Raw genomic sequence first — 25,120 nt, 5'->3', positions numbered from 1 at the left:
TTATCTCATTTTACATTACTAGCACAGAGAAAGATAACTGGTAAAAATTCCACAGATTCATATTTTTTTTGTATTTAGGATCTGAACACTCACCTATGAATTTCGACTATTAATGGTACAAAATGCAGAAAGTTACAAATATGAAATGATCAATCATACCTTTTTCCTTTATGTCATTTCTCTTCAACTGACGAAGAAGATTTCCACTTCCTCTCAGGACTGTCTTCAATGCTCTTAAACCCCAATCGTAGTGCTGCTGAGGTGTCAAAAGCTCTCTGAAATTTAAAAACATTTACATTTAACTTTCAGCTATCAGTTTAATAATTAAGTACCACTGAGAAATACTTATTTTTGTCACACAAAGAAATACAGAATGCAACCACTAAGATAAAGCTACTGTAAATGACTGCAATTATATTCCATTAATTTCTAAGATACAATGAATCAGAAAGACTATTCATTATAGAATTTTGATAGCGGTTTTCATTGAATTTGGTAAACCATAAATGAACTAGCAACCTAGTCAAGACAATACTTGACAAATCTGCTCTTTTTGTTTTTCTAAGTTCTCTCATCAGCTAATTAGGCTCCCAATATCTGCAATTTTCTGATGAATCCTCACCACTTCTTAGTGGTATGGACCAAGAATACTACAATGCAAAAGCAAAGTCAAGAAGACTGCTATTAAATTACTACAAAGAAGACATGAGAGAAGAGAATAATTCTTATCCAGAAAAATAATAACAATGATAATAATAATAATAATACAAAAGTGGTATTTATATAGTGCTTAATGGTTTGCAAAGTGTTTCACAAACGTTCTCTATCTTATCCTCACAATAACCCAGTTAGGTAGGAAATCAGAAGGAAAAGGAATAAACATTTATATAGTGCCCTCTACATTCCAGGCACTATGCTAAGCCCTTTACAAATAGTATCTCATTTGATCTTCACAATAAGACCATGAGGTAGGTGCTGTTATTATCCCCATTTTGCATTGAAGGAAACTAAGGCAAACAGAAGTTAAATGACCTGCCCAGGGTCACACAGCTAGTAAATGTCTGAGGCCAGATTTAAACCCCGTTCAGCATAATGCCAGGCCCAGAGCTCTATCCACTGTACCACTTAGCTACTTTAAAAAAAAAGAGCTATAGAGTGGTCAATTATCAAATTTACTTTGAAACTAGTTCAATATCATTCACTAGAGAGTCCAGGGATAAATATATCAGCGAAGATAAGCAAGACCACTGATATCCTCTTAAGATGGGTATTTTTCACCATCTCCCCTGTTATTGAAGCCTGCAGATACCTGAGCCTTCCCATGCCCACTGGAGTCAAACCCTCTTATACGTAGTTCCCTATTTTAATGTGAAATCTCTGAAAGCAGGAACTGTCCTACTTTTCTATTTTTATCATCCTCAATGCATGCCTAGAGCTTGCTGCACAGTAATCACCTAATAAACGTTTTCTCATTCATTCACATGTGCTCCTTTAAGTCAAATGAACAATTCTGACCTAAACAACTTTGGTCCAATTTTACTTTTCCTATTTATATTAATAACGCATTATCAAATAATAAACATAATGCTATCATGAGACCTCACTGGGAAGATCTGAAGTGAATAGTGTTAACTTTTCACTTAGTGCTAAAAATACATGGCACATACAAAATACTTTTAAAATATAACACTTACCGAGAAAGATTAAAAATAGATACTAATTTTCTGCCTAACACTCGAGCATCTTTAAAACCTTCAGAATATAGAATCACTTCAGCAATAAGCTCATTGTCTGGACGAGACATAGCTACTGGTCTGAAGAGTTGTTTTAAGTTATCTGGCAGCTTCTGTCTTCCTCCATAACCTTTTCCAGCAGGATTCATAGTGATGAAAATTCCAGAATTTGGATCCATTTGAACCTGAAATTATCCATTTAAATCAAGGTGTGAAGTGATAAGGATACTGGGATTGTGACCGTGAAAGAAACTCTAAGAAACGTGTTTTAGGAAGAAAGTTTAAGATTCAATTAACAGATCAGAGGCAGAGAATGAAGAGTCAACAAAACAACATGTCATCAAAGAGCAAGTGTTGTAAGGCTTTCAAAATATTTCAGTTCATCAAATCATCTGCTTTTTTAAAAAAATTACAGTTTAATACTACACCTCTTTGCCAAGAAGTTCACATATAGTTCTATGATTCTTCAATGCATCCTGGATTGTCTGGATCTGCATGGACACAGCAGACAACACTGCTTCCTCCAGTCTGTTGAATTCATCAAAGCAGCCCCAGGCCCCACATTTCACCAGACCAACAAATATGCGGCCCATTGATTTCACATCAATACCCTGAAAAACAAATAAATCTGATCTTATTTTAAAAAACTATATTTTTTTCAATGATCATTTCATATTATATATAAATTGTATATGGGAACGTGCACTGAAGAGTAAAAAGTGCCACTATAAGGCATAATGTAGATATGAACTACTAAAATTTGCATTTTTTTTTAGTTATTAAAAAAAAATTCCTGGGGCAGCTAGGTGGCACAGTGGATAGAGCTCTGGCCTTGGAGTCAGAAGGACCTGAGTTCAAATCCAGTCTCAGACACATGACACTTACTAGCTGTGTGACCCTGGGCAAGTCACTAAACCCCAATTACCTCACCAAATAAATAAATAAATAAAACATTTCTGTTACTTATTTCCAATTTGATAATCTAAAAGTGTAATAAGATATCCTAGTTTTCTATGCTTCTCTTTTACTACTGATCAATTTTTAAATGAATTTAACCTTGAAAAATGTCAATTATTCATTTAAAATACAGATTTTTGCTATGGCCAAACAAATTTTATGTCTTTCTAAAAGAAACAGAACAAGGCTATTTTCTTTAAGTTTTTTCAAATGGGAAAATTCTAAGATCCATAAGTTCCCTCTCTATGTAAACCAAACCAGGAAATAACTTACTACCGAATTAATCCAAAATATGAGATTCCACTTTCAGAGAGATGTTCTAAAAGTAGATTATCTATTTTATTTACATATTTAACAACTTACTTAGATAACTTAAGGATTTGTGATTTTGTTGATATGATTGACCTCTATTCTAATGCAGTTTTCAATCCTCCTATAATAACCTTCAAGTGTTGCTGTGGTCAAATAATTCATTACCTTGCTGTCAACTTAATTATGAGTCTGTCCATATTCAATTAAACTGGTTGTCAGAAAATAAGCTTAGGGGGTTTCTGTCACTAGGTCTGTATTCAAAGCTTTTCCATCTTGACAGGACTTTCAAGCATGGGCTTTGCTGGCATAACTTTCAAGAACCTTGGGTCATTTCCATGCCACAATGAGGCACAAAAGGAGGAGTTCAGAAAAGGATACAAGATCTTATATTTCAACATATTTACATTATATTTCAAAGAGAATGGTATATAGTCAAGACAAAAATCTGATTAAAACACCTCCAAAATTAATACTAAATATTTTTTCACATTACCTCATCACAGTTAAAAACTAAAACTTGTCTTCCAAGAAGTCCACCCAAAGCCTTCACAGACTCAGTTTTGCCAGTTCCAGCTGGTCCATAAGGATTTCCTCCAAGACCCATCTTCATGGCTTGTGTGAGAGTTAGGTAGCACTTATCTGTCAGTGGTGTATAAACAAGCTTGGGAGCATTACCCTGTGAAATGTGAGGTATTAAGTAAAAATGTGGCTGTTCTATTAATAATATCAATTTATAAACTATGGTTCTCTATTTAAGAAGCTGTTAAAAAAAAAAAGAGAGACATTTTTAGCACAAAAAGAAATTAGAAGAATTCTGATTGAGGCACCCTCTAAAACAACAACTGAGATAAACTTGAAATTTATTTCTACAAGTTATGATATTTATTAAAAATGAAATTTATAAATTAAAATCTTGTTAATAACATGGTCTCTACACAGTAAAGTACTCTACTCTCATATTTTGGAAAATATGAATATTTAATAGTTTTTTTTCAAATACATCAGTCAAGCTCATTGCAAGGACACAAAAGAGACTTGAAAATGAGAGAGTTGAATAATGTTTAAAATAAGGAAAATCACATCTCACATTTCAAATCACATAATTCTTTATCTGAAAGCTGTATTTAAAATGAGAATTATTTCAGCATAATTAGAGATGAGGAAGTACATTTATAAAATTGGCAACTTTATATTATCATCTGAACATATATGCTGATTTAAAGGGAAAATTCTATTTAGAATCTAAATTCTATTCAGAGTTTGTAAGGTTTTTCCTTGACTAGAGAAGGAAGATTTGAGTCTCAAAATAAACTTCCTCTCTGGCTAGAGCTATATTAACAACACAATCTTAAAAGAATGCAGCTGGCTTCTATCCTCTCATATGTAGTTTTATTATTGATAATGATACAAAATGTAGAAAGCACACAGCCTTTTTTAATGAACTCAACGAGTAGCTAGATGGAAAATTCTGATTTTGACTTACTAAATGAAAAGTCATACGCTAATGTAAATTAAAGAATTTAAAAGCATCATATTTGACCATAACATTAGGATTCTTCTTAACTTGGTCTGCTTTAAAGAAATAAACACTATGTTCTTTTTTTTATATATAGCCTCCTTTCAACTACATCTGGGCATAAGATTTCAGAGTCAATCAATCAATCAGCTAGAATTGAAGGGTTTACCAAATAAATGCTTGGCATTGAGGGGAAATCCCAAAACAAAAGGGGGACAAACCCTGCTGTTCTCAAACAGCTCACAGGCCAATCTAAGCAAGTAAAGTGATAGAGACTACTATCATTTAAGCTAGTTTAACTCTTTGGTCTGTATAGAGATTTTTTAAAAAAAATTTTCTTGGGGCAGCTAGATGGTACAGTAGATAGAGCACAGGCCCTGAAGTCAGGAGTACCTGAGTTCAAATCTGACCTCAGACCAAACATTTGGCACTTACTAGCTGTGTAACCCTGGGCAAGTCACTTAACCCCAACTGCCCCCAAAAAAAAAAATTTCTTAAATCTTTTAAGTGAAGATGAACTATTGGTGTAATATTTAAAATACCTTTTTAAATTGCCATTGAATTGCAAAAATAAGCCTTTTTCTTAACAGTAATCAAGTTTTCAGGAAAATGTCATCAAATGTAGACACTTTTATGCAAACACAAGGAGGGACAAGGGGTTTTAAGAAGTATACCAAACTCCAGATTGGGACTTCTCTCTACCATCACCTTTGTAGGTAAGTGCTAGAGAATTTTCTGAGGTATATCAGCATTATGTGACTTACACTCAGGCACAGTTAGTAAGAGCCAGTGGTGACATTTGAACCCAAGTCTTCCTGACTCCTTTTGCATCACTCTATGCACAACCACCTCTACAAAAACATTTTTAAAGGTTCAAAATGTTCCTACCTGATACTCATAGGTGTACTGCAGTTCAGAATCTACCATCTGCACATAGCATGTTTGTCCATTTTTCATATAGAACCTGACTTGCTTTTTCCAAACCCAATCTTCTGTGGTATGAATCTGAACTTGATTTAACTGCTTCACTATATCAATATTATGGATAATGTCCAGAATAAGTGCTTTAAGTTTGAGCTCAAGAATTCCTGATTCTGTACACAAATAAAACATTCAAGGGAGAAAAATGTTAGTTCATGGGTTTTGTTGAACTTTTATAAACTTAAAAGTGATGCAAAAAATCTGGTAAATTAAATTCAAAGACTCATATTATTGCTTCAGCCAAGGTTTACATTGCCTTTTATTTTTAAGCACAATTAGACCAGAAAAATATATAACTATTAAGTAATCACAAAGATCCAATGGAGAAGGATCATAGAATTAAAGGATCCTAGATTGAGTACAGGTTAGTTACTGAAATTACTTACTGTGAAAGCTGGATAAGGCTGGTCAGTAGACAAATAAAAGAGATTTCTGAATTAAGAGAAGTCTATGGCATGGAAGCCATAAATATATCATTACCAATTCAGTAAGGCAGGGAGGGACCTATTATACTAGATATGAAATCTCATGATGGGTTAAATTGCTAGTTCTATCTTTTTACTATCTGTGTAACTTTATACAAGTCATATTCTCTCTGGGTGTCAGTTTTCTCAAGTAAGAAGACTAGACTAAATAACACTAAATATTGCTTTCAGCTCTAAATCTATGATCAATTAATTAAACAAAAACATTTATTAACCTCCTGTTGTGTTCCACCCACTGTGGTTAGCTCTAGTAACATAAGTATAAAGAAAGAAATAATCCCTACTTGTAAAGAGTTGTAATGAGACACAACTACATACATAAATATATATAGCATAAATATAAAGTGAATAAATACAATATACACAAAACAGTTAAATAAGAAGCAATTGGAGAGTGAGAGTACTAACAGGAGTGGGGGGGTAGTTAAGGAAAATCTCACGCAAAAGATGGTGTCGACATTGCGCAATGACCAACTCTGATAGAATATCTCAGCAATGCAACAATCTAAGACAATTCCAAATAACTCATGATGGAAAATGCGATTCACATCCAAAGAAAAAACTATGGAGTCTGAATACAGATTGAAGCATACTATTTGCTCTCTCTCTCTTTTTTTGTTTCTTCTTTCTCGTGGTGCTTCCCTTTGGTTCTGATTCTTCTTTACAACATAACTAATGTGGAAATATGTTTAATATGATTGCATATGTATAGCCTATATCAAATTGTGTGCCATCTTGGGGAAGGTGGAGGGGAAAGAGAGAGAAATACTTAGAACTCAAAATCTTATAAAAGTGAATGTTGAAAACTTAAGAAAAAAAAAAAGATAGTGTCTGAGCTATATCTTAAAGGAAGAGAGGGACTCTTATAAGGCAAGGTAATGTGAGTGAACTTCCAGTCACAGGAGATGACCAATATGAAAGCACAGAGACGAAATGGAGTGCCACAAGCAAAGGACAGTTTGACTCACATACTCAAGTGTGGGAAGGAGAGTAACATCAAACAAGGCTCAGTAGTTTGGGGGTAGGTTATGCAGGATTATAAAACTAAACAGAGCCATTTATATTGAAACCCAAAGATAACAGGAAGCCACTGGAGTTAAGCAGGAGAAGGACATCAACATATCTGCCTTGAAGAAAAATTGCTTTGGCAGCAATGTATGCAGGATAGATTAGAATGGAGAAAAACCTAAGGTACTGAGACAAATAAGGAGATTGTTTCAGTAATCTAGGAAAGAAGTGATGAGGGCCTTGCTGCGTAAGTGGAGAAGAAGGGTTAAATGTAAGCAACATTACAAATAAATGTCAAGATTTGGCAAGGGTCGGGATAAGTTGGGTGAGGAAGAATGAAGTTAAAGATAATACCAAGATTACACACTAAAGATACTGGAAAGATGATGATGCCCTTGACAGAAACAGGAAAATTTATAAGAGGGGAGGGTTTAGGGGAAAGATAGCAAGTCCAGTTGTAGATCTGCTGATTTTAAAGTTTTTTAGCAGTTAATTCTGAGACTATAGCTCAGAAAAGTGGCTAAGTCTTCACAGGTCTCATCTACAGAGAGATAATAATTAGACCCATGGGAGCTGATGAGGTTACCGAGAAGAGAATACAAGACAAGAAGGCAAGAGGGCTCCGAACAGAACCACTGGGCACACCCACAGTGAAGGGGCATGTTATGAATGTCAGCAAAGGTGACGTGAATGGAACATCAGGAAGATGGGAAGCACAAGAGACAGCAGTGTCTTATCTTATTCAACAATGCTAAACGCAGCTGATAGTTAAGAGAAAGATTAGGTCTGGGAAAAAAAAGCATTCGATTTAGCAGTTAAGGATCACTGGTACTTTGGAGAGAGACCTTTCAGTTAAGTGATAAGGTCAAAGTCAACAAGAAGAGAGGAAATTAAAGAAGTCAGTACAGACAGAAGAGATATGGGACAATGCTTGAAGGAGTGGTAGAACCTAGCCAATTTTGTATTTGTTTGGTTTTTTTTCTTAATAGTATCAGGGAGACTTAGAAATGTCTGAGGGTAGTAGGGAAGGAAAGAACTGGTTGACAGAGAGATTGAAGATGACAGAGGGGAAGGGGGCAGGAGGATCTGAAGACCATCTCCCAAAGCAGCTCATTCAACTTTTGGACAGCTTTAATTGTTGGAAATTTTTTCTTTAAATCAAGCTGAAATTTACCTCTTTGCAATTTCTACACAGTGATATTAGTTCCAACCTCTGGGGACAAACAGAATAAATCTAATCCTTCTTCTACTACGTGACATCCCTTCAAATTCTTGAAGAAAGTTATCAGTTCTCACAACTCCTTTCTTCTTTCTCAGTTCCTATGTCTAAATGCCTGCTAGATATCCATCTCGATGACAGCTCAAATTCAATATGTCCAAAACTTAACTTATCATCTACCCAAACCCTCCTCCTAACAGTGAATTATGAAAAATTCTACTTGGATGCCTGAATATGGCATAGAGGTGACCCAGAATTCTCAAATGGTATACCAGTGGAGTGTAAGCATATTTTAGCATTCTATATGGTCCATGCAATAGACTAACTCAGTTGTCCAAGGACTAATTTAACTAAGAATGGAAAGGTACATTATCTGTACATGAGCCAAAAGGTAATAAAATCTTGGTGCCTTGTGCCTTTTTCTTGATTCACAGTGAGTGACAAAAAAGGGGAGTATAATATGCAAATATTTTTGAGATATTCCTTTTTATCTTTACGGTAGATTTTTTATTTGTTTGCTCATTCTTCCAGCTGACTTCTGGATGGCTCTGCATGACTGAACTGGAGGCTTCCATTTTGTCTGGGGCTCCTTCTCCATTTATTCCACTGTAGGTTCCACCTTGGCTAGAGGGTATAACTGATGCCCTATTCTGCTGCTGGGATCAGAAACACATAGCTACTGATTGCTTCTAGGCTTGTTCTTTGCTCGGTATTAGCTGTATTCTATCATCCCTATTTGCAGATCCCCACTCAATCTGACCAGCAATTGGGTTATGAGCAACCAAGCTACTAGACAGTACCCATTACTGCACTTTGTGCTGGCTTCAGGATCCTCTGGGGTCTCTTTCTGCCCATAGGCTTCCTGCTCTGGTATCCTGTCTGATCTCCCAGTTTTCGGGTGCTAGTGCTGGCAGCATTCTTCTGGCCATACCCTGCCCCCAATGTTCACAGACCTTTTTCTCTGTCTCCCTAATCCACCATGAACTGTAAAAATGAATGAGTTTTTCTTGGCTTTCCTGATCAGAATTCAGTCTGGTGCATTTTTTAAATATTTGTGGATAAGGTTTAGTGGGAGATCTAGACTGTACTTCTTCATCCTACTGAAGCCATCTTGACTACCTTTGGTAACTGAAATTCCTATAGCTCTTACAGAACATCTAGGACTTGTCAACAAATCTTATTATCAAGATAGTTGGCTGATCAAGATGATCCTGAGCAACCTTAAGAACTTGATAGACTGATGAATGAGGAAGCATATGAGAGACACAGAGATACATAAAATCTATTGAGGAATGAGCATTGCATCTCCAAATAAACTAGCATAAGAAGTTAACCCAATATAGTTTATTTCCTAAATTAGCGGCATATAGAAGACTAATAATTTTAACAATTCTGTTTGTTTTTTCTTTTTGGTTGGGCAATTGGGTTAAGTGACTTGCCCAGGGTCAGACAGCTAGTAAGTGTTATGTGTCTGAGGCTGGATTTGAACTCAAGTCCTCCTGAATCCAGAGCTGGTGCTCTATACACTGTACCACCTAGCTGCCCCAATTTTAACAATTCTGAAAACAACACAATGGCATAGAAAACTAACAATCTCTTCACTACTCCCAAAAGGGCTGGATAAAACTTTTACCTTTTGTACAACTTCTTCCAAGTCATTTTATTAGATTATCACCTTTCTAATTCTGAATTCATTATATCACCTATCGTAAAAATCACTTCTTTAACATGTATTTCAAAGATAGCTTTGCTCTCTGTAAAATGCTTCAAATCAGTAACATAATGGCCAATAACGTCCATCTGTCACAATAATTTTGATCAGAATACTTTTATTTTTCTGTCTATGGGATTAATTATGTGAGTAATAAAATTGGTTATCTGCTTGTTTTGGGATACAGAGCAATACCATTTTGATTTTTTTAATAAACTGCTTTGCTCAAACTATTTTATACAGATAAGGTTTCAACTTTGCAGGAATTTAATCAACATTTTAAAAAAAGACTTTATGTGAAATCTTTACTTGATTTTACCTGATTCTCTTTTTCCAAATGAGAAAGGTGATATTTTACATAAGACATTTGTCACTTGAGGCCTCACTCAGTCTCTTCACATATGGAATGAGAAAAGAAATTATCTACTATATCTCCAGCTAGAGGCCCATTTTGAAGGCAGTTTGCACTGGACATGGAATCAAGATCTGACTCTGACCTGTTTGGTGTCTGAACAAGGGCAATTTGGCTTCCCTAAGTCTCTGTTTCCTCACCTATAAAATGGGGATGATAATATTTCTATTATCTATTTCACAGAATTGTGAGGAAGGCACAAGTGTTGTAGAAACAAGAGCTACTCATTTCCAATAAGATTGGGGGTGAAACAAGGATGTCCTTTATCACCACTGTTTTTCAATTTTGTACTGGAAACATTAACTTTAGCAATAAGAGAAGAATAATAAGGAAGGTAGAAAATTGGGAAAGAATTTTTACAACCAATCTCTCTGATAAGGGCCTCATTTCTAAGATATATAGAGAATTAAGTCAAATTTATAAGAATACAAGTCATTCCCCAATTGATAAATGGTCAAAGGATATGAACAGACAGATGAAGAAATTAAGGCCATCTACAGTCATATGAAAAAATGCTCTAAATCACTATTGATTAGAGAAATGCAAATCAAAACAACTCTGAGGATCCCACATCACACCTATCAGATTGGCCAACATGACAAAACAGGAAAATGATGAATGCTGGAGAAGATGTGGGAAAACTGGAACACTAATGCATTGTTGGTGGAGTTGTGAAATGATCCAACCATTTTGGAAAGCAATTTGGAACTATGCCCAAAGAGCCATAAAAATGTGCATACCCTTTGACCCAGCAATAGCACTTCTAAGGCTATATCCCAAAGAGATCATACAAATGGGAAAAGGACCCACATGTACAAAAATATTCATAGCAGCTCTTTTTGTGGTGGCAAAGAACTGGAAATTGAAAGGATGCCCATCAATTGGGGAATGGCTGAGCAAGCTGTGGTATATGAATGTAATAGAATACTATCGTGCTATAAGAAATGATGAACAGGCTGACTTCAGAAAAACCTGGAAGGACTTGTATGGCCTGATGCTGAGTGAAGTGAGCAGAACCAAGAGAACGTTATACACAATAACAGCCATATTGTGCGAAGACTAATATTGATAAACTTAACCCTTCCCAGCAATACAAGGATCTAAGACATCTCCAGAGGCCTCGTGACGGAAAATGCAATCCCCATCCAAAGAAAAAACTATGGAAGTTGAATTGCTATTTTTTTCTCTTCTGTTGAGTTTTGTTTCCTCTTTCTGATGGTTCCTCCTATTGGCTTTAATTTTTATTTACAACTTCACTAATGTGAAAATATGTTTAATAGTAATGTAAATATACAGCCTATATCAGATTGTGCTCCATCTTGGGCAGGGTGGTGGGGAAGAAGGGGGAGAAAAATTTTAAACTCAAAAGCATACGGAAGTGATTATTGATAAATCAAAATAAATTTAAAAAATATATATGAGCTACTATTATTACCTTGCTGACCAGCAGGACATGATCCACCATCTAAAGTTTCAGAATAGGAAAATGATTGGTTTGAGCTAAAGTGATACAGTAGCTATTGAAATGTTTCATTTTAGAGTGGAATGGAATTTTAGAGCTGGAAGAGATTTTAGAGATCATCTAGTTCAAATCTCATTTTAGAGATATGGAAAATTGAGTACAATAGATATTATGTTTGTTTTTTTTTACTTAATGTCTTCTGTATTTATTTTAGTATTGCAGGCATGGCACTTTTAATATTGGTAACATGACATTAGGTTCTTGGAAAACTTGAATCGTTTAAAAAATGATTTCTAATAAACATTTTTAACACATTCTTCAAAAATGCATGCTATTACTTTCTGGAGCCTGAGATGACAGATTCCAGAATTTTATCCCAGGTTGAAAACTTGATGTTAATTACCATTTATTAAGTGCCTACTATGTGCTAAGTGGGCAAAGTACAAATTAAAATAATTCACTGATAACCTTCTGAAAGAAACTCCAAAGAAAACTCCCAGAAATGTTAGAGTAAAAATCCAGAACCCATAAGTCAAAGAAAAAATACTGCAAAGAACCAGAAAGAATTGAAGTACCAAGGAACCACAACCACAATCACTGAAGATACAGCAGACACCAATCTAAAGAAGAAAAGAGTTAGTAATATGATATTATGCTTTGTAATATAGTGTGAAATTTAGTATGACTAGGTTGCCTTCTTTCACAATTTTTTCAGAGTCCCTTGATATTCTTCACCTTTTGTTCTTCCAGATGAATTTTGTTACTTTTTTCTATCTCTATGAAATAATTCTTTGGTAGTTACAGATTGGGGCACTAAATAAGTAAATTATGTAGAATTGTCATTTTTATTATATTGGCTTGGCCTGCCCATAAGCAATTAATACTTTCCAATTGTTTAGATCTGTCTTTATTTGTGTGACAGTGTTTTGTAATTATGTTCATAGAGTTTCTGGGTTTTTATTGGCATGAGTTACCCCAAGAATTTAATACTATCTGCAATTATTTTAAAAGGAATTTCTCTTTCCATCTCTTCCTATTGGGTTTCATTGGTAGTATATAGAGATGCTGTTGATTTATGTGGGTTTATTTTATATCCTCCAATTCTGCTAAAGTTGTTCATTGTTTTAACTACTTTTTGGTTAATTTTCCAGCTTTCTCTAAGTATACCTACCATCACATCCTCTGCAAAGAGTGATAATTTTGTTTCATCATTGTCTATTCTAATTTCTTCAATTTCTTTTTCTTCTCTTACAGCTATAGCTAGCATTTCTAGTACAATACTGAATAACAGTGGTGATAACTGACATCCTTGTTTCATATCTAATCTTACCAGGAAGGTTTCAAGTTTATCCCTATTAGAGATAATGTTTCCTCTTGGTTTTAAATTAATACCACTTATCATTTTAAAATTCCTACACTTTCTAGTGTTTTTAATAGGAATGTCAAAATGTACCTTTTTATCAAAATCTTTTTCTGCATCTATTGCATTAAACATACAATTTTTATTGATTTTGTTATTGATATGGTCAATTATGCTGATAGTTTTCCTAATGTTGAGCCAGCCCTGCATACCTGGTCGTAATGTATGATCTTTGTGATATATTTCTGTAATCTACTTGCTAGTATTTTATTCAAAATTTTTGCATCAATTAGGAAAACTGATCTACAGTTTTCTTTCTCTGTATTTGCTCTTCCTAGTTTTGTTAACAAAACCATATTTGCGTCATAAAAAGAATTTTGTACTACTTCTTCACCTATCTTTTCAAATAGTTTCTATAGCATTGTGATTAATTGTTCCTTAAATGTTTGGTAGAATTCATAATAGGTCTTTCCTTTGGAATTGTCTTAGATCATTGTCTTAATCAGAATAGTTAAGTCTTTCATAGTTGATCATTCTTACTACAAATTGTCCAGATTAATAGAATATTTAAATAAGCCTATGTTAGAAAAAGAAATTGAATAAGCCATAAATGAGCTTCCTAGGACCAGACGGATTTACAAGTGAACTGAACAAGTCAAAGAGGAAAAAAACCCAGAACAAGATAGATGTACAAGAAAATCCTACCAAACATTTAAACTACTAATTCCAACACAATATAAGCTGTTTGAAAACAATATGAAAAGAAAGGGTCCTGCCAAATTCCTTTTGTGACATAAATATGGTCTTGATATCTAAGCCAGGGAGAGTCAAAATAAAGAAAGAAACCAATATCCCTAATGAATACTGATGCAAAAATTTTAAATATTAGCAAGGAGACTATAGTGACATACCACAAAAATCATACATTGTGACCAGGCTAGATTTATACCAGGAGTTCAGGGCTAGTTCAGTATTAAAACTGTAAATATCACTGGTTTGTATTGTGTTCACAATTAAAAAAATTATTATATATATTTAATTGACTGTATTAATAACAAAAATAAAAATCATAATTATTTCAATTGGTGCAGAAAAAAGTTTTTGACAAAATAACACTGAATCTTGTTAAAAACATTAGAAAGTATTGGAGGAAAAAATGAAGCTTTCTTTAATATGACAAATAGTATCTATCTAAAATCAAGAGCCAACATTATCTGTAATAGAAATAAGCTACAAGATTTTCCAGTAAGACCCAAGTTAAAGGAAGGATGTCCATTATTACCATTACTATTCAATTTAGTACCATTGATGCTAGCTATAGCAAAAAGACGAGAAAAAAATTGAGGGAATAAGCATAGGCAATAAGGATACAAAATTATTACTTTCTGTGGATACATTGGTTTACTTAGAAAACCACAGTGAATCAAATAAAAAAACTAAGTGAAACAATTAACAACTTCAGCAAAGTTGCAAAATAGAAAATAAACCCACACAAATCATCAGCATTTTTGTATTACCAACAAAATTCATTATGAAGAGAAAGAGAAATTCAATTTAAAATAACCATAGACAACAAAAAATACTTGCAAATATACCTGCCAAGACACACATTTTTTGGTGTTCAGTCTTTTCTGCAGTATCTGACTCTTTGTAATCCTATTTAGGGTTTTCTTGGCAAAGATACTAGAGAGGTTTGCCATTTCCTTCTTTGGCTCATTTTACAGATAAGGAAATGAGGCAAACAGGTTTAAGGAACTTGCCCAGCTAATAAGTGTCTGAGGCCAGATTTGAACTTAGGTCTTCCTGACTCCAGGCCAGAATTCTTATCTACTGCTCCACCTAGCTGTACTAAGACATACACAGGAACTATATAACACAATTATAAGATGTTATTTACACAATAAATACAGATCCAAATAATTCCAGAAATATTATCTGCTTATGGACAAGCCAAACCAAATTAATAAAAATAACAATATTAACTAAGTTGATTTACTTATTCAGTGCCTTACCAATCAAACTACGAAAGCATTACTTTAAAGAGCTACAAAAAATAATAAAATTCATCTAGAAGAACAAAAGGTCAAGAATGCAAAGGGATCAATGAAAAGGTAAAGAAGTAGGCAACGCAGTACCAGATCTCAACTACACTATGAAACTGTAATTGTCAAAAACAGTTTGGTATTGAGTAAGAAACAGAGTAATTGATCAATATAACAGATTAGGTATACAATATACAGAAACCAGTGAACAGTCAACTAACAAATTGAAAAAAAAAAGCTACTGGGACAAGAACTCACTATTCAACAAAAATTGATGGTAAAACCAGAAAGTAATTTGGCAGAAATTAAGTACAAACCAGTATCTTGTACTGTATACCAAATGGGTAGACGATATAACATAAGGGGTTATATAATAAATAAATTAAAATAGCATAGAAGAAATTACCTCTCAGATTTATTGACAGCAAAAGTATTCATGACCAAACAAAAGACAAAGAGATTCACAGGAGGTAAAATGGGTAATTTTGATGACATAAAATTTAAAAGTTTTTGCACAAACAAAACCTGTTTAGCTAAAATTAGAAAAGTAGGAAACTGAAAACAAAAAAGCTTATTAACACGTTTATATGATAAAAGGTCTTATTTCTAACTATATAGGGAATCAAGTCAAATTTATAAGAATATTCACCACCTCCCAACTAGTAAATAGAGGATATGAGCAAGCAGTTTTCAGAGGAAAAAATCTAAGCTACAATAGCCATATGAAAATATGCTTTAAGACTCTAATAATTAGAGAAATTAAAATAACTTATATACTCATCATATTGGCTAATTTGACCAAAAAAGAAAATAAAAAATGCTGAGGGGACTGTGAGAAAACAGATACATCAATGTACTGTTGATAGAGCTGTAAAATGATTGAATCATTTTAGAAAGGAATTTGGAACTAGGTCCAAAAAGCTATTAAACTATACATACCCCTTGATGTAGTTATACTGCTTCTAGGTTTAAATGCCATCCAGAGAGATCAAAGAAAGAGGAAAACAACTTATGTGTACAAAAATATTTATAGCAGATCTTTTCATGGTGGAAAAAATTTGGAAACTGATGGGATGCCCATCATCTGGGTTAGAGTTGAACATGTTAGGTGATGGAATACTATTGGGCTGTAAGAAATGATGAAGGGGATGGTTTTAGAAAAACTTCAAAAGACTTGTATGAACTCATACAGAGTAAAATGAGTAGAACCAGAAGAAGAATTTATACAATAACAACAATATTGCAAAGATAAACATCTTTGAAAGACTTAGAAACTCTAATCATCACAATGTCCAGTCATAATTCCAAAGGACTCATGATGAAACATGCCATCTAGAGAAAGAGCTGATGGACAAACCTCAGAGTGCCAAATGAAGTATATTTCTCCTTTTCAGATATGGCTAATGGGGGGACTTGTTCTGCTTGACTACATATCTTTCAAACAGGTTTTGTTTTTTCTTGCCTTCTCAATGAGTGGGAGAGGAGAGATGATTTAGAATAAAAATTAATTTGCAAAATACATTGGAGGATAATAGCAGAAGATAACAAAGCAGTAAAATAAATGGAAGCAAAAAAGCCATGGAAGCTAAAAATGAATCTATGGAAAGTCGGCTGTGAGACACAAATGAGCTATGCTACCATAAAAATATGTCAGTGTCTACAAAGCAGTCTATTTTCATGAAGTGCAACAGAGGCACCACAATATCTAGACTCTACTACTTCAGTCCTCACCATACCAGACAAAGAAGCCAGAAGTAATGAGAAAAACAAGGAAAAGCAATGAGACAACAGCACGTCCCCACTAAGAAAATCCAAACTGGAACACTCTCTAAAGCATTGAGGAGGCACTTTCAAGATATCCAGGAAGCAAAAGATGCCAAAAGAATGGAACAACAAAAAACAAAGTTTAATAAGAGATCATTCATAACTACTTAACATATGACTACTTTTTCATCTCCATAAAACCTTTATGAAAATGTTCTACCTACTTATCAAAGGCATTCTCAATGAACTTATAAAAAGTGATTAGGCAGGCTTTGGCCAATTATTCTCTATGAAGCCACACTATGTAACGTATTAAAATCCATATATACATGCATATGCATATATAAATATATGTTATAATCCATATGGGATTAATAATCCATATAAAAAACTAGAGATGAAAATGCCACATCTTTGTGTGTGTGTGTGTATAAAATATAAATGTGTGCATACGTATGTATTTGGGCAGTTGTTCCACTGAGTTAACATGTTAGTACATTTAAAATGTACTTGAAATGTAGTATTTGAAATGAGCTATAAAGATGTACACTGAGTTGAGCCCACAACTGAAGAGGAAGGATTACATTTTAGAAAACTAAGCATTCTTTTCAATGGTTCCAAGTTTGTCCCCAGAGCACAAAAACCAACATTTTCAATACAAATGTCCTCCCGGAAACGTTTTGTGATTATGAATACTAAATACTAGAATACCATGATCTCCAAGGAATTAAAGCAGCAAATAACCAAAAGAATAATAGAAAGAAGTATAATGCGCATGAGCACATTGAAGCTTCTTTCCAATGATGATCTAAGCCAGGGGTCAGCAAACTATGATCCATAAACCAAATCTACCTCATCCTTCCCACAATCTATTTTTGTATGACCCACAAGCTAAAAATGGTTTTTACATGTGTCAATTTTTTTTTTATATTTAAAAATGTAAAAACTATTCTTATCTCAGGCCATACCAAGAGAGGCAGTGGGCCAGATTTGGCCTGCAAGCCACAGTTGGGACATCACTAAGGAAACATGATTGGAAAGGAGTTGTGTAGGTCATGTGGTGGGAGGGAAGAATAACAGTCAGACAGTCACGCTCTCCTAGTATCCACAAAATATAAACAGAATTAGAGAAACGTGTCTAATACATTAGGTGCATGCTCTGAGGGTCTATCAAAGAACATGGGCAAGAAATGGATCAGGGGACAACTGGGTGGCACAGCAGACAGAGCACCGGCCCTGGATTCAGGAGGACCTGAGTTCAAATCTGGCCTCAGACACATAACACTTACTAGCTGTGTGATCCTAGGCAAGTCACTTAACCCTACTGCCTAGCAAAAAAAAAAAAAGAAAGAAATGCATCAGGATGAAGGTATGTGGATAGGTTGTAATTTGTGCTAGTAAAGCAAGTATCCACATTGAAAAGATCACGAATCTACTCAGGTACTGAAGTGTCAATGAAATATTGAGAAATATATATCCCTCTCTAATATTAAATCAAATAAGAGTGGGGAGGAAGGTATCCTTGCTTTTTCTCTGCACTTACCAGGAATGTGTCCACTGTTTCCCCAATACAACTAATGTTATCTCTTGGGTTTAGATATACACTTTTCTTCACATCAAAGGACAACTATATGCCTTTGTCTTAAAGGGCTTTTAACATAAATAAATTTTTTAGTTTGATGGACATATTTTCATCATGAAACACCAAAAATACCTGTATTTGAAGGATCTTCAGAGCTGGTATTTATGTTAGTATAATGTTCTAGCTTAGCCATAAGTTCTAACTCGATTTGATGAAGACTATGATCTTGTATGGCATTTTCTACATCTTCAGTGAACTGAATCTGTTCTGCCAAGCACAGAATCTATTAAATAAAGAAAAAACAAACAATAAATATGAGCTAAAATCTGGTCCTACAGGTGGTTATGAAAAATTAAGAATAAGAAACACATATTTTCACAAATAATAATAATCATCACCATCATCACTAGCATGATATAACACTTTTAAGATTTGCAAAGCATTTTACAAATATTATCTCATTTTATCTTCACAAAAACCCTGAGAGATAGGTGGTATTATCCACATTTTTATACATGAAGAAACCAAGGTACTGAGCGGTCAAGTAACTAGCTTTACAGCTAGTAAGTGTCTGAGGAGGGATTTGTACTCAGGCCTTCCTAACAGCCAAGTTAAGAGCTTTATTCACTGCACTACCTAGCTGCCTTCACTGCACTTAAATAAAATTAAAATGTCATATTTTTACAAAGGATGAAAGTTTTGGGGAGATTTTCTTAAAATATAACTAAATTCACACAAAATATTAATATTTATCCATCAACTTAAATTAATATGTTTAGGCTATTATGTCTACATGGTCAATTAGTATTAACTATTATGACAATCAAGTTATTTAGTAGATTGATAATAAAATTCAGTCTCTAATCAGTTTATTTGATCCAATTCAACTGAATTTAATAAAAAACTTTTAGCAACTACTATGTACTGAAATATTGAAGTATAAGTGATTAATCCACATAAACAGAACCTTTAGCTAATAAATAATAATGTTCTCCTATAGTTAGGTAAAGTTTTATTATCCAATATGATGGGAAAAAATACTGGTGCCAGGTGGTCTAAAATCCTAATTTAAGTACATTTAAATAGTTTTTTCAAAGATGTTCTTCCTCTTCATTATTTTGGTCTTTTCTCCAAAAATTGATGAAAATGAAAGGACAATTAAAATTATCTGTGAGCATCTTATTGGCTAAGATAAAAGTAATGCTTCCACTCCAGCCTACCAACAAAAAAAAAGCAATGGAAAAAAGAACAAACTTCTAGCTACCAGAGTTAACCCTAGGTACAATCATACCATTCTATACTACCACAGTGTCATACACATAATGCTCAATGTTTGTTGAGTTAAATTAAATTACATTCTACTTTCATGTTGGCTACTAGATAAAAGATTGCACTGAATAATATCACAAGTCTAGTTATAATAATTTTCTACTTCACAAAAAAAAATAAGAAATTACGGCTTTTAATTCGTGATTTACTGTTAAAGGGATAGAGCGAAGACAGAGGTTACTTCTGGCTGGTGGGGATCAGGGAAGACTTCTTAGAAGAGATACCATTTTAGCTGGGCTTTACAACATGGGGATAATTTCAACAAGTGGAGGTGAGGGAAAGTAAATTACAGAGGAAACATAAGGAACAAAGGTACAAAGGTAAGAAAACAGAAACAAGTTCAGAGAACAATAGGAATAGCAAGGCTAGCTGAATGTGTGTGATTTTTTGGTAGGGATTTTTGGACCAGGCCTTGATTTTACTGTTAAAGGGAACTGCCTGGGGCAGCTAGGTGGCAGAGCAGATAGAGCTCTGGCCTTGTAGTCAGGAGGACATGAGTTCAAATCCAGTCTCAGACACAAGACACTTACTAGCTGTGTGATCCTGGGCAAGTAATTTAACCCCAAATGCCTCACCAAAGAAAAGCAAAAAAAAAAAAAAAAAAAAAAAAAAAAGGGAACTGCCATGAAGGAAACTCTCTCAACCAATGTAGATAAAATACCTGATCTGCAATATATAGTCTTAGAGAGTTTCCTGAGGCAATTAGAATTTAAGTGATTTGACCAGGGTCTCATAGCCAGTATATGTCATAGGTAAGACCTGAACTCAGGTTCTTCCTGATTCAAAGGTCAGCTCTCTATCTACTATGTCATGCTGCCACCCATATAAGATATATAAAATGAAGAAACAGGAAGAAAAGCTAGAGATAAAACTAAAACCAGATGATACAAATCTCTGGATTCCACATGAAAAGTTGGGACTTTATTCTAGCACATGGAGAACCAATGAAAGAAGTTTAAATAGAGAACAATATTGTCCAAATTGACCTCTTAATGAAAATTAGTACGCAAAGGCTTGGAGTAGAATTGAGAATAGATGTTAAAAAAGAGAAAGTCAATGCAAAAGTCCAGTTACCAGAGGCTGAACTACAGTGGCAGCAGCAGAAATGGAAAACGGGAAAGATGGAAGATACACTGCATACATAGCATTAATAGAACTTGGTAATTGGTTGAATGTAAGTGATAAGGAAGAAGAAAGTCAGTAAAGAGTACTCCAAAGTTCTGACCTTAGGTAGCAAAGAGTATTAACAAACATAAACAAGTCAAGAAGATGGGAGAAGGGAAAAAATTAGTTTTGAAAATGTGAAGCCTGAATTGCAGCAGAACATCCAAGAAGAGATATGTGCAGCTGTTGAAAATGCAGGCTTAGGGCTCACAAAAGGACAAGTGAGAGGTTACTGTTGAAATCACAGAAGCAGCAACAGAAAGAACTTTAGGAAATATCTGTTTTTAGAGTCCATTAAGAAAAAGAGGAACCAATAACAGAAACAGAAAAGGAGTTATAAAGAGAAGAACCAAGAAAGTACAGAGTCATACAAGATGAAGAAGAATTCCATGACAGTATCAAATGTCCAAAGATGTTAAAGATCAGAAGGTGGACTAATGAGAATGAATACTGAGAAAAAGTCAAAAAGATGTAGTCATCGAGAGGTCTCTACTGAGATCCTACTGATAATGCAGATAATCATCAAAAAGAAAAGCTTCCCATTTATAATTACACATTATGAGAGACAACTATTTACAGCATCTTCAAACAGCAACTGAATTTTTCATCCTGAAAGAAAGATACACGTATCATATTAACATCACTAACTGGTTCTGGAAAAACAGGACATTAGGCAATGTTATAAATGCTGGCCATGCCCCTCAGTGACCAAAATCCTGAAAGTGAAAGCTTAAAACAGAAGATATGCATGGAAGAGCCCCCAAGAGCTGGAAAGGACTTCACCAAAATTTAATGAGAGAGCTAAACTGCCTAGCAATATCCAGAAATGGGACTAGTATAAAAGTTCAGGGTCCAGTTACTCCCTAAGCAACACCTTAAAAAGTTGAATTAGGGCAATCAATGGGAAAGTGAATTCTATCTTCCAGAATTTGGCCTAATTCCAGAGATGGAGGACCAAGAACCCGTGAATTCTGTTTAAAGGTCTCCTTTTCTCTTTTTCTTCCTATTGCAGAAGCAACTGAGTCATCTTACCTTGAATGGTGTTCACGTCTGGCTAAGACTGAGACATTGCCTTTATTAGTGAACTATTGTAAGGGCTTAAAAATAGCTGTGATTTTTCACAACCTTAATGTAGTACCTTTAGGTTTCTGAAGAGCTGCAGCCTACAAAATTTATTTCTGTAAGAGGGATCTTAATTTTTTGAGTCTGTAGCAGCTTTCAAAAGAAATATGCAGTAGCTGTCAATGACAGCAAAACCAAGGTGCAAGTCCCATGATGAAGAAAAGCCCCAAGGTTTTCCATTGGCAAATTCAGTAAATAGCTAATATTTTCATTGCACTTTAGAAATATTATCTCATTTGAGCTTCACAACAATCCTGTGAAATAAGGAGTTATTAACCCCATTTGACAGATGAGGAAACTGAGGCTGAGAGAAATTAAGAACTTGAGTAGGCAAGCCAAAGAATTTGGATGCTTCTAAGTGATTTGCTATTTTTCAAGCTTTGAGTCTAATAACTGAACTTGGCACAACCTGTCTCAGGAAAATGGCTAACGGAATTTGCCATGTGGTTTCCCAATGTGAGGGATAGTTTGCTTATAATGAATTACTAACATTATTACAAAATTACATTGGTTGAGGCAACAATATTTTAAGTGCACCTTAAAGAGACTTCAAGAATTGTTGACTAGATTTTATAACTGATAACCATGAAATTTTAAATTTGAAGGCGAAATTAGAGATCATGTACTATAACCTTTATTCTTTACAGATGGTGAAATTAACATTCAGAGGGGTCTAGTAATTTAATACTGTAGAATTTTAAAACAGAAAGGAATCTCATAGATTATCTAGTACTAGTCTCTCAGAGAAAAGGGCACTAAGACCTAGTAATGTTAAGGTTATACAGGAAGTTAGTGGCATCGACATGACTATACCTTCAGTCTCCTGACTCCCAAACATCACAGAGACTCCTCATACTACTCCAGAGTCAACCTTACCTGGGAAGGAAAGAGCGATGGGTCAATTGCACCTTGAGAACTTCGTCCAGTAGTAACACATTCAATCAACAGCTGCTTCAGAGTCTCCTTCATTTCCATGGCCAAACCATTCAGCCAAATCTCATTAGAAAATCAGGAAATAAAATTCACAATAAAAACACAATGCATTTATTAAGTACTTTTTAAAAGATTTTTATTTTGCCATCTGATTTCATTTGGTAACAACTCCTCAAACCCCTAAAAATACGTACTATAACATACATACTTTTGCATTACTGACTTGTGATTTTTATTGGTATTTTTATTTATATCAGGTGCTGGTATAGGGAACTCCAGAAGTAGAAATTTATTCCATAGACGCAAATGGGAAACCCTTAACTTACTGTCTTAAGTTTCGTGAGGCATTTAGAGGGTAAGTGACTGGTCTGTCAGTGTGGGAATGGGCACGGCTAATATATATCAGAGACAGCACTTGAGCCCAGGTTTTCCAGGCTCTAAGACTAGCATTCTAGAGTGGAGCCAAGATGGCAGAATACAGGCAACAACCCAGCTGAACTCTCCCAAAATTCTCTTCCAAACACCTTTTTAAACTCCTCAAATCAAATTTTGGACCACAAAGCCAACAAAAGGTAAGAGTGAGACATTCCTCCAGCCTAAGACAACTTTGCAAGTAGGGAAAAGAGGTCTATGATACCAGGATAGGGGCCAGCCCTGAAACATGGTAGCAACACCAGCTGCGGGCCTTGGAGGTAGCTACAACAATGCCGCTGGCAGCAGAAGCACTTCAGAACTCTCAGCCAGAGAAAGTAAAGGGGTCAGACAACTGTCACAAGAGATTATAGGAGACCCATTGCTGGCACTGGGTACACCTGGCACTGACCGGGAACTCTATTGTTCATACATAATTTTGGGTCACAGTTCCAGGGGAAGAAGGGACCCTTCATGGCACAGATTGGAAGAGCAGTGATCATACCTCTACCTAGATCACACCATTTTGGAAGCAACAAAAACTTCTGGATCCCCAGGACTAGCTGTGAAAACAGCAACAGAAAAAAAAGCCTGAAGCTTGGAACAGTGCCTCCCCACCCCTACATGAGCAGAACCCAACTTTTACATAAAGTTCAAAGTCAAGAAATAGGCTGTAAAAACGAGCAAACAACTAAAAAGAACTTGACCATAAAAAGCTGCTAAGATGGCAAGGAAGACCAAAACATAAACTCAGAAGAAGAAAAGAATGTGAAAACAGCAACAAGCCTTTGAAGAAAAATGCTAATGGGATACAAGCCCAACAATAATTCCTGGAAGAGTTAAAGATGGAGATAAGAGTGGTAGAGGAAAAATTGGTGGGGGGGGGGAGGAGTGATAGGAGAAAATTATGAAAAAAGCATTAATGTCTTAGGGGAAAAAAAAGTTCAAAATATTATGAAGAAAATGACACTTTTTAAAAAACAGAATTGGCCTAATGGTAAAAGAGGCATAGAAAATCACTGAAGGAAAGAATTCCTTTAAAAGCACAATATGGCAAATGGAAAAGGAGGCAAAAAAATTCACTTAAAAGAACCTTAGGGGGCGGAACCAAGATGGTGGAGTAAAAACAGTGACTTGCTTGAGCTCTCCCCCAAACGTCTCCAAATACATGTAAAAAATAGCTCTAAACAAATTCTAGAGCAGCAGAACCCACATAAAGACAGTTAAACGAATTTCCAGCCCAAGACAACCTGGATGGTTGCTCTGCACTGGGAGAGAAACACAGTTCAGCGTGGGCGCATAGGCAAAACAGTCCTCAGCGAACCTGGAGCAGGCCTCAGATGACTGAATCACAGGCAGCTGTGCCAGTTTCAAGACTTCTCAACCCATAAACGCCAAAGACAACTTAGAACGTCAGTAGGAAAAGTCTGTGACTACAGTGAGAAAGAAACTCAGTTCCAGCAACAGTCTTGGCAAAACTCAGGGGGCGGTGGCTGTTCTGGAGGTTGGCCCACAGACTGAGGAGGAATTGAGTGGTTGATCAGAGAAGGATTGCAGGGATCTCTAAGCTGGTGCTGAGGCAGGATTCTCCTGCTTTGCCTGTGCTTGGATCTGGGT

At 35.1% G+C, this 25,120-nt stretch overlaps 1 protein-coding gene across 1 annotated transcript in view; it reads right to left on the bottom strand.

The window, feature by feature from the left end:
• The window catches only part of DYNC2H1 (dynein cytoplasmic 2 heavy chain 1), a 370,089-nt gene that overhangs the window by 264,177 nt on the left and 80,792 nt on the right, over window positions 1-25,120 (bottom strand). Inside the window, 7 exon segments of the mRNA XM_020996144.2 lie at window positions 160-275; window positions 1,695-1,918; window positions 2,162-2,344; window positions 3,496-3,678; window positions 5,407-5,612; window positions 18,677-18,827; window positions 23,036-23,155. Coding sequence (XP_020851803.1) covers window positions 160-275; window positions 1,695-1,918; window positions 2,162-2,344; window positions 3,496-3,678; window positions 5,407-5,612; window positions 18,677-18,827; window positions 23,036-23,155 — 1,183 coding nt within the window.

This window comes from Phascolarctos cinereus, unplaced genomic scaffold (assembly GCF_003287225.1).
Source record: "Phascolarctos cinereus isolate Bilbo 61053 unplaced genomic scaffold, phaCin_HiC Scaffold_726;HRSCAF=1367, whole genome shotgun sequence".
NCBI classification, from domain to species: domain Eukaryota; kingdom Metazoa; phylum Chordata; class Mammalia; order Diprotodontia; family Phascolarctidae; genus Phascolarctos; species Phascolarctos cinereus.
This window is presented reverse-complemented; position numbering and strand designations above follow the sequence as displayed.